We start from the raw sequence: 11,104 nt of genomic DNA on the forward strand, positions 1-11,104 counted from the left end.
CAAATAAGGAAAGAAGTAAATATAGACAAGTTCAAGAAGGAAAAGGATTTGTAATTCTTTCCTTGTACAAGTTGAAGGCAAATCAAATCTATAAAAGGAATAAGAAGTTGAAGGAAAAAAACATCTTTGCAAAAACACAAATTGAGAGAATTTTTCCAGCAAAGCCAGAACGATAGGTATTGCATATTCACGAAATATATCATCTTGAGAGCAGTATTTTCTGGGGAAAAAATGCAGGCCTTCGTCACAGGTCCACGTATCTGTTCCACTCAGAACTATTGGATATTAAAGTCTGATCAATTAAAGTCTAGGGTTATTAGTCTTTGTTGATTTGTTCTAGGTTTATTATTGAGTTGTAATAATTCCTATATTTGTAACAAGAAGTGGGTTTGACTTCTTGAGAGTTGAGTCTTGAGAGAATTGTAACAAGAAGTGGGTTTGACTTCTTGGGAAAGAGGTTGTGAAAATTGTAAACAAGAAGTGGGTTTGACTTCTTGGGAGAGAGGTTGTGAGAATTGTAAACAAGAAGTGGGTTTGACTTCTTGGGTGGTTAGAGTTAAGAAGAGTTGAGAGCTTTTGTAAACAAGAAGCGAGTTTGACTTCTTGTTGAGTGAAAAGTTTTCGATTATAGTTAATCGAAAAGGGTAGAAGTTTAGAGTTAGATTCATTGATTAACTGAGTTGTAACTCTTTTAAATATAAAACTTCGGTGTGGTTTTTCCCTTCCTTGAGTTAGGAAGGTTTCCACGATAAATCTTTGTTTTATTGTGTTACGATAAAATTACAAGAACCTGGTTCTTGTTCTAGGGGTAAGGTTTCTTCATATGTACATCCAAGGGAGAGTGTTATAAAACAATATAACGTGGATGTCCACTACTCCAAGAAGTTACTACATAACCTCCTCAATTATGAAGATAATCACAACCTCCATAATTTCCTACTTTAAAATCATTACTCTTGTAACATTTCCCTTCCATAACCTCCCTCATTATATTCATGTTAATGTCATGTTTATGACTAACACTTTGTATGCCTCTATGTTACACTATAAATAGAGGCATAAGGGTTTATATTGTATACACTTAAAGATTTGATAAATATTTGAAGAATAAGAAATGTTCTCATCTTTTGTCTCCCTATTTCTAATATTTTCATCTTCTATATCTCTTGTCTTATATTCTTATTTTCTTTATCTTTATATTGTTAGTTTGCTTTAGTTTTACAACACAAAGTTATTAATAAAGATCTTGTGCTTTAATGTGTCTGAATAGGTAAGAATTGAATTAGAATGAACAAAAATTGATAATTCAATGTTATTTCCCTCCAAAAAATCACTACCAAAACATCTTATAGTATAGTTCTTGAAAGGTCTTACAACAATGGCATTCTTTCTCAGTTTGTATGTTTCTTTTATATTCTTTTACGTTTTTACTTGAATTTGTTGATATAATGGATTGTTTTCACACCTCAATTTTGTTGATTTTACTACAACAAAAATGACCATTAGCGGTATTTAATTCTTAATTGTCGCTAAATATGTATTTTTAGCGGCAATTGTCACTCTTTATATAGGTCTCTAAAGCCTTTAGCGACATTGGTTCTAATGACACTTAACTAATGCCGGTAAGGACATTAACACTCTTTATTAGTATCAATATTTAATGCCGCTAAAAGTTGTTTTTGTTATAGTGTTTGAATATGCGTTGTACTTTAATTCTAGTAACCAAGTGTCTGATCTAGCATATGGTATTGTAAATCGTATGTCAACCTTCATGTTGAATGCCTTGAATCGGACCCGTTACAACAGAAAGGACGGGGTATTGGGTCCTTAATTATCTGTCAATTCTGTATGTTGGGCCCAAGCTTGTTAGGGCGTAGCTTAGCACTATATATAGACGCTATGGCAAACCCTATTCTGTAATTCTGTTCTTGCCTCTCAATAATAAAGCTGCTCCCCCTCTTCCCGTGGACATGACCAATTTATTGGTGAACCACGTAAATCTGTTGTCTTATTTTTCGCGTTTATATTTTCTCGTGTTATATCAAATTCCACACAACAAATTGGTATCAGAGCCTCTCGATTAATCGGTGTTCTTGGAGAATTCGAGATGTCTGCTTTGAACGTGAAAATCGACAAATTCACAAGGAGGAACAGTTTCAGTTTATGACAGATCAAGATGCGGGCTTTGTTGAAACAGCAAGGCTTCTGGGCGCCGTTGTCGAAAGACAAGAACGCCGTCGTTACTTCTGAGATGGCGATTCTGGAGGAAAAGGCGCACTCGAAAATCATGCTGTGTCTCGCGGATGACGTCATCACGGAGGCCTCGGATGAAGAGACTGCTGCTGGTCTGTGGTTGAAGCTGGAGAGTTTGTACATGACAAAATCTCTAACCAACAAGCTACTTCTGAAACAACGTCTATTCGGTTTACGAATGGCTGAAGGTACACAACTCAGGGAACATTTAGAGCAATTGAATACTTTGTTATTAGAATTGCGTAATATCGATGTGAAGATCGAGGATGAAGATGCTGCCCTGATTCTGTTAGTATCTCTCCCAATGTCGTTTGAGAACTTCGTTCAATCGTTCATTGTTGGGAAAGATACTGTGTCGCTGGAAGAAGTCAGATCGGCCCTTCATAGCAGGGAATTACGGCATAAGGCTAACGGCACAAGTACGGACATACAGCCTTCCGGTCTGTTCACCAGTAGCAGAAAGGGAAGGAAAAACGGCGGAAAGAAAAATAAGCCGATGTCGAAGGGTGCAAAGCCGGATGATGTTTGTAATTACTGCAAGGAGAAGGGACATTGGAAATTTGATTGTCCGAAGAAGAAGAAGCAATCGGAAAAACAATCAGTGTCTGCTGCTGTTGCTGAAGAAGGCACCAATTCTGAAGAAGACATTGCCCTAGTTGCGGATGAGCACACTCATCATTCAGATGTGTGGGTTCTCGATTCTGGGGCATCCTATCACATCTGTCCTAGGAGAGAGTGGTTCACGACTTATGAGCAGATAGACGGAGGTAGCATCTCGATGGCCAACAGTTCTGTCTGCAAGGTAGTTGGGACAGGCTCGGTCAAGATAAGGACACATGACGGTAGCTTCTGCACATTGAACGAGGTCAGGCACGTTCCATTGATGACGAAAAATCTAATATCTCTCAGTTCTTTGGATAGCAAGGGATTCAGCTGGTCGGGAAAAGATGGAGTCTTGCGGGTCTGGAAGGGTTCAAATCTGATTCTGAAAGGTGTCATGCGTGGTACTTTGTATTTTCTACAAGGTTCCACGGTTACAGGTTCAGCCCATGTTGCATCGTCAGAAGTTCACCAGGAGGATATGACTAAGTTATGGCACATGAGACTTGGTCATATGGGTGAAAGAGGGATGCAAATTCTGTCAAAGGAGGATCCTCTTGCTGGTCATAAGGTTAAGAGCCTAGAGTTTTGTGAACATTGTGTTTTTGGAAAACTACATCGCAACAAGTTTCCAAAGGCCATTCACAGAACAAAAGGCACACTTGATTATATTTATTCTGATTGCTGGGGTCCATGTCGTGTTGAGTCTTTGGGAGGCTGCAGATTCTTTGTGTCCATTATTGATGACTACTCAAGGATGACTTGGGTGTACATGATGAAGCATAAAAGTGAAGCTTTCCAGAAGTTCAAGGAGTGGAAAAATTTGATGGAAAATCAAACAGGGAAGAAGATCAAGAGGTTGCGAACTGATAATGGGCTGGAATTCTGCTGGTCTGAATTTGATCAATTTTGTAAGGATGAAGGGATTGCTCGACATCGTACAGTCAAAAATACACCACAGCAAAACGGTGTAGCTGAGCGGATGAATCAAACACTTCTGGAGAGAGCAAGGTGCATGCTCTCTAATGCTGGGCTAGATAGAAGATTCTGGGAAGAAGCGGTTAGTACAGCTTGCTACTTGGTTAACCGCGGACCACATACAGGCATACAGTGCAAGACACCTATGGAGATGTTGTCAGGAAAAGCTGCTGATTATTCAAATCTGAAAGCTTTTGGTTATACGGCTTACTATCACGTCAGTGAAGGTAAGTTAGAACAAAGAGCTCAAAAGCGAGTATTTGTAGGCTACGGAGATGGAGTGAAATGTTTCAGAATCTGGTCTCCAGCAGAAAAGAGGGTTATTATGAGCAGGAACGTTGTCTTTGATGAAAGTTCTCTGCTTAGAACCATTGTGAAGCCTACAACTACGTCAGAAACTGGAGTCTTGATAAACAGGTGGAGTTTGAAAGAACCTGAAGAGGAGGATCAAGAGCCACAGACAGAAACTGATATTCCAGAATCTATGCCATCAGATATCCATCAGAGTATAGCTCAAGATCGGCCAAGGAGGGTTGGAGTTCGGCCACCTACGAGGTACGGTTTTGAGGACATGGTGGGTTATGCACTGCAGGTTGCTGAAGAGGTAGATACATCTGAGCCGTCTACTTACAAAGAAGCCATTTTAAGTCCTGATTCTGAAAAATGGTTTGTTGCTATGGGAGATGAGATGGAGTCCCTACACAAGAATTAGACATGTGATTTGGTCATACAGCCTTCGGGGAGAAAGATTATTACTTGCAAATGGATTTTCAAGAAGAAGGAAGGGATATCACCAGCAGAAGGAGTCAAGTATAAAGCCAGGGTTGTTGCCAGAGGTTTCAACCAAAGAGAGGGAGCGGACTACAATGAGATCTTCTCACCAGTGGTCAGACATACTTCCATCCGAGTATTACTAGCGATAGTTACACATCAGAATCTGGAGCTTGAACAACTTGATGTGAAGACAGTGTTTCTACATGGAGAGTTGGAGGAAGAGATATACATGACTCAGCCGGATGGTTTCCAAGTTCCAGGGAAGGAAAATCACGTCTGCAAGTTGAAGAAGTCCTTATATGGACTTAAGCAGTCTCCAAGGCAGTGGTACAAAAGGTTTGACAGCTATATGGTGAAGTTGGGATATACTCAGAGCTCATATGATTGTTGTGTCTACTACAATAGGCTCAAGGATGATTCATTCATCTATCTGGTGCTTTATGTAGATGATATGTTGATAGCTGCAAAGAAGAAGTATGGCATTCAGAAGCTGAAGGGTTTACTTAGTGCTGAGTTTGAGATGAAGGATCTGGGAGCCGCTCGGAAGATTCTAGGGATGGAGATCATTAGAGACAGAGAGAGAAGGAAACTTTTCTTGTCACAGAGAAGCTACATTCAGAAGGTCTTGGCGAGGTTTGGCATGTCTTCATCTAAGCCTATTGATACCCCCAGTGCTGCCAATATCCATCTCACTGCCATGTTCGCTCCACAGTCAGAAGAAGAGAAGGAGTATATGTCACGAGTCCCTTATGCCAGTGCCGCAGGAAGTTTGATGTATGCTATGGTCTGTACAAGGCCAGATTTAGCACATACAGTCAGTGTAGTGAGCAGATTCATGGGACAACCAGGGAGAGAACATTGGCAGGCTGTGAAGAGAATTTTCCGGTACCTTAGAGGTACATCTTACGTTGGTCTCATTTATGGAGGTGATACTCAGTGCTTGGTTACTGGCTATTCTGATTCTGACTATGCTGGAGATGTTGACACAAGAAGATCGATGACTGGCTATGTGTTTACCCTTGGAGGATTTGTCGTTAGTTGGAAGGCAACTTTGCAACCTACAGTAACTTTGTCTATTACGGAAGCGGAGTACATGGCCTTGACAGAGGCTGCAAAAGAAGGGATTTGGCTGAAAGGGCTGGTTAGTGATCTTGGTCTGCATCATGATCAGGCTACGATGTATTATGACAGTTTGAGCGCAATTTGTCTAGCCAAGGATCAAGTCCATCATGAGAGAACCAAGCATATTGACGTAAGGTATCATTTTCTGAGAAGTGAAAAGAGAATCAAGGTGAAGAAAGTAGGAACTGCTGATAATCCTGCTGATTTGTTCACAAAGCTGGTTCCACAGAGCAAGTTTCAACACTGTTTGGACTTGCTCAACATCAGAAGCTGTTAATTACCCTGCGGGGCAATTCTGAGGAAGTGGGGGAGGCCTGGCACTATCATAGTGCGTCTGAAGAATCTGTTCGGAGAATTCAAGTCAAGGTGGAGATTTGTTGAATGCCTTGAATCGGACCCGTTACAACAGAAAGGACGGGGTATTGGGCCCTTAATTATCTGTCAATTCTGTATGTTGGGCCCAAGCCTGTTAGGGCGTAGCTTAGCACTATATATAGACTCTATGGCAAACCCTATTCTGTAATTCTGTTCTTGCCTCTCAATAATAAAACTTCTCTCCCTCTTCCCGTGGACATAGCCAATTTATTGGTGAACCACGTAAATCTGTTGTCTTATTTTTCGCGTTTATATTTTCTCGTATTATCTCGAATTCCGCATAACACTTTATATACGCTCTTCAAAAAAGGTTATACAAGTTAAAAGAAATGAAAAAAATATATACAAGTACAAAGATGAATGGAACGTGGAATAACTTTCTACGTAAAACATCCATGTTCCATCATAAATTAAAACAAATGGATTTTTTTATATTTAAATTAGAAACAACTATCAATTTTAGCATTACTACTTTCCATCCTAGAGCTCCCCCTTTTCAGTAAATTCCAACCTTCTAATCAGAAAGTTACTTGGAATAAGTCATTGTGTTATACTCCGTATCAGTGTTTTCAAAAATATTTTTGGAGCAAGTCTCAGGGTGAATCTTGGGACGGGGCGTACAAAAAACGCTTTGGGGCATAAATTAAAAATGTAAATTTATAAGGTGTAACTCCTTAAATTCAAGGCACAAGCCTCGAGCATAAAATGCAAATCCTGAGCGTAAAAACGTAGGCTCAGGCGTTTTTTATTTTTTATTTTTTGCTTTAAATCATCTTTTTTTCATTGGTGTAATGACATTTCTCATATATTATTTATAATACTTTTTTGGAATAAGACACTAGTACCATCCTAGACTTTGACTAAAATCACAGAGGTACACTTTAACTAAACTAATGTCATATTACCCCCTAAACTTATATTTTTTTTTTGGTAATTTTGTATACCCTTTTGGACTACGTGGCTTCCAAACGTCTCCCACGTACCTCACTTAAGTGGAGTCACTTAGTGTGTCACGTAAGCAAAAGATTTATAAAATTACACAAAAAATGAGTTTACAGGGGGTAATACGACCTTAGATTTGTTAAGGTGTGTATCTGAGATTTCAGTCATAGTCTAGGGGTATTTGTGTCTTATCCCTACTTTTTTTCTTCATTACTGATTATTAATACTTATCTAAAATAAAAATCATAAATCATTGAAAGGTATACTTTTGCTTATTTTATTAGTAATAAACTATGAAATTGAATATACATGAAACTACGCCCCCTAGATCCACGAGAATTACGCCCAATGTCTTAGGACATACGCTTCACCCTCTATAAAATGTCTCGCCTCACGAACCCCTCCCCCCCCACAAACACTGCTTCGTATATTTCATTATTAGTGCAATAAAGGAAATATCTATTAATGAAAGTATTTATCATCATGTCATATATATATATATATATATATATATATATATATATATATATATATATATATATATATATATATATAATTTTCATCTTTTCATAACTTTTTCCTTAACCCCTCTCATGAATAATATAATTTATGTGGATAAAGTATTATCCTTTATAATTTAAGGGTGCAAATATGCAAAATGGAGACACACATTGATAATGCCCTCTTGATTATTATCAAAGAATGACTCTAGCTTCGCAAATTTAAATTCATTAATACTTAATTACGCGATAAGAACTTTAGTTGTTCTTTCTACCTGGTTTGCTAACTTTAATTTTCTCTTTCATATTCTTTATTTCTTTATTATTATTTTTAATTATTGATTCAACTTTTATACTGTTAATATTAATAACTTTCATCTTTTCATATTCATAACCTCCAGATATTTAAAATAAAACTTTAAGATTTCTTTTGATATTCCTTCTATTTTATCTATATAAATTCAACTTCTTTATCTTATGAAACTCCTACCAAGATTATTACGCTATTATTTGTATTCTATAGTTAAAGTAGATGAAGAAGACTCTTGAATTTTGATAGGATATGGAAGGAGTCGTTAAGAACTCAAAGAGTTATGTACAAATTTTGTACTTATTTTTTCATCTACACATACATCAGTCTTATAGGAATAATGTCTAGATTGTATTTTTTCTTAAATCTGTTTCGTTTTGTCTTTTTTTCTCTATTAGATTTCTTAATTTAGTTTTCAATGATGTTGTGTAGCCGCAAGTCTTTATTCTTATTTTGTAATTGTTACATTTTATTATTCATTACAATATATATATATATATATATATATATATATATATATATATATATATATATATAAGTTTCTATAAAAAGATTACATGAAACACATAGCGAAGCACGTGCTCAGAAACTAGTATATATATACATATCCACTAAATAATGCTATTATTATTAATCTTGGTATATCCAGTTCACCAACAAAACCATTTATAAAATATTGAAATGAACACCTTAACACTTTGTTCGATGTTCTCTAGAAATATTACAATTATTCAAATAATAATCACCATCAAACAAATTATAACTATCTTTAATGAGTTATGTGCAATATTACAATGCAAATTAGTTCAGACATACACAAGCATATGTCTATTGGCTGGATCAATTAGATGACATCTTCATCAACATCGTCATTGCATAGCCTAAACCAATGATGAGATTGTTGTAGAAATGCTGATGATTCCATTTATCCAGATGTTTGAGTACATTCATTGATACTGAACTTTGGACATGGCCAAAAGTTTGGAGATCGGGTGTAGGAATGTATATTAACGTGTGGAATGTAACTGAGGAGAATGTCCCTAAGAAGTATGAAGGTGGAAGTATTTTTCTTAAGTTAGTTTTACACTGATGACATTTCTCTTTCGTGCATGGAACTGTTCAACGGTTGCAAATTGGGCATTGGTGATGAAATCGACTTCATTGGGATCCTAAATCTTCAAGTTTAATGTTTAAACTGATTTCTCATCGAGCTTAGTGAAAAGGTCCAAGAATGTAGGACCAAAAATCAACATTCTTCAAGTCTGTTGTTTAGCATTACCCTTTCATATAACTGCAACCTATATTTGATTATGAAATTGGAATATTTGCGTTATGGAGTATGATGGTTCTTGAAGTTCCACTACTAAAAAAAGGCCAAAAAGAGACCAAGAAAAGAGACCTCACGAGGTCTCTTTTCGGGAAAAAGAGACCGAAAAAGAGACCTCAACGCTAGGTCAGTAAAATGCAGGTCACTTTTTTACAGACACCTCATGAGGTCGCCAAATGGAGACCTCACGAGGTCACCAACAAATTATCTGATTTTTTACAAAAAAGAGACCTCATGAGGTCACTATTGTATTATTTAATTTAATTTTATATTTTTTATATAGAGACCTCATGAGGTCACAAATTTATTATATTATTTAATTTTATATTTTAATAAAGAGACCTCATTAAGTCGCTAAGATATTATTTAATTTAATTTTATATTATTTTAAAGGAGAGACCTCATAAGGTCTCTTTTCTGCATTTATTTTTAGAGACCTCGTGAGGTCTCCATAATGAAATTTACGGAAAATATAATGAAGAAAAGAGACCTCATGAGATCTCTTTTATGCATTTATAAAATGTAAAATGTTAATTAGAGACATGATGAAGTCTCTATTATGAAATAGCTGAAAAAATTAATACAAAAGGGAGACCTCATGAGGTCTCTTTTCTGCATTTATAAAATAGAAAATGGTAAATAGAGACCTCATGAGGTCTCTATAATGAAATATCTGGAAAAATTAATGCAAAAAAGAGACCTCACGAGGTCTCTATTATGAAATATCTGGATAATTAATGCAAAAAAGAGACCTCATGAGGTCTCTTTTTCTGGAAAAAAACTGGCAGAAAATTATTATTTCTGCGGCTTCTCATCACCTATCATTTTAATTCAGTACCCAAATCAAATCAATTGCAACTCACTTCAACATAATTATATATTAAACAAAAACCATGATATCCATAAGTTGTATAATACATTCCAACGTTATCATGTATTCACAAAACAAATAATTCCCATCACAAAATTATAAAGTTAACAAAATGATCCATAATTGAGTGCAAAACCATTATCTGCAACAAAACAAACATCAAATATCAATATGCTGTTGGTGTTGCTTCCTGCTGTTGGTGTTGCTTCCTGCTGTTGCTGTTGGTGTTGCTTCCTGCAATTTCAATCCCAACATCAAATTAATAAATTTAAAGAATATAAACTTCACAATAAGTAAGTAGTTGTGATAAAAAGGATTAATACCTAAACTTCTCTGGGACTTTGCCCTTCTCTTTGTAAGGCTTGACAAGCACCCTAGCATCACATACAAAATGAGGATTTCCTTTGGCAAGAATGGTCTTCACAGTCTCCGGATAAACAAATGTAACAAAACCAAACATCCTCTTTTGCGGATATGGAATCCTCACATCTTGAACAGGCCCATAAGTGCTAGAAAATCAAGAATAACAAGATTAAAGAAACCAAAACTTCAAAATGAGGGGAACAACTTTAATACATTGTTTTTTTCAAACCAATAATACCTAAAATAATTGGAAACATCTTCTTCTTTGAAAGTACTATCAGCTGGAAATGTCAAGTAAATTTGCCTTGAACGTGGATTTATTATTCCAACTCCACCATTCAGTCCAAAATCCCCTCTTTCAAAACGACTTCTCCTCAATTTGTGCATGTCATCACCCATCATCAATGCAGCAGCTGCCTTGTAGAAATTTCACATCAAGAATCAGTCCAAAGTTCCAAAAAAATTTTAATACCCTAAAAACAGTAAGAAGAAAAGAGGGGGGTGGCGTTCAAACCTTGGGCTTTCAGCAGACTGCAACTGTTGCTGCTGAAGAAAATTCATGCATTTGTTAGTAGCCATGGGAGAGAGAGGAAAGTTAGAAGAAGCCATGAGCTGAGAAGCTGTGGCTAGTCTTTGCTGGTGAGCAGACTTAGATCTGAGAAGTTCTTGTCAATGTTCCATCATCTCAA

General features: G+C 36.5%; 1 protein-coding gene across 1 annotated transcript; it reads right to left on the bottom strand.

Moving 5' to 3' along the window:
• Nucleotides 1-10,156: 10,156 nt before the first annotated feature.
• Nucleotides 10,157-10,980, bottom strand: LOC101268764 (zinc finger CCCH domain-containing protein 53-like). Its single transcript, XM_069298595.1, has 4 exons — nucleotides 10,948-10,980; nucleotides 10,654-10,832; nucleotides 10,376-10,561; nucleotides 10,157-10,286 (listed from the first exon to the last, which is right to left on the bottom strand). Exons 1-4 carry the CDS (start codon nucleotides 10,978-10,980, stop codon nucleotides 10,157-10,159), a joined length of 528 nt encoding a protein of 175 aa, XP_069154696.1.
• Between the last annotated feature and the right edge of the window lie 124 nt (nucleotides 10,981-11,104).

This window comes from Solanum lycopersicum, chromosome 5, assembly GCF_036512215.1.
Source record: "Solanum lycopersicum chromosome 5, SLM_r2.1".
Taxonomy (NCBI): domain Eukaryota; kingdom Viridiplantae; phylum Streptophyta; class Magnoliopsida; order Solanales; family Solanaceae; genus Solanum; species Solanum lycopersicum.

What these genes read in the sequence shown, in the direction of transcription:
- LOC101268764 (XM_069298595.1), bottom strand. Translation starts at nt 10,980, where the DNA reads ATGCATGAATTTTCTTCAGCAGCAACAGTTGCA. An exon ending in CTTCAGCAGCAACAGTTGCA is followed by an intron (nt 10,833 to 10,947) that starts GTCTGCTGAAAG and finishes AATTTCTACAAG; the next exon opens with GCAGCTGCTGCATTGATGAT. An exon ending in AAAGTCCCAGAGAAGTTTAG is followed by an intron (nt 10,287 to 10,375) that starts GTATTAATCCTT and finishes TTGAAATTGCAG; the next exon opens with GAAGCAACACCAACAGCAAC.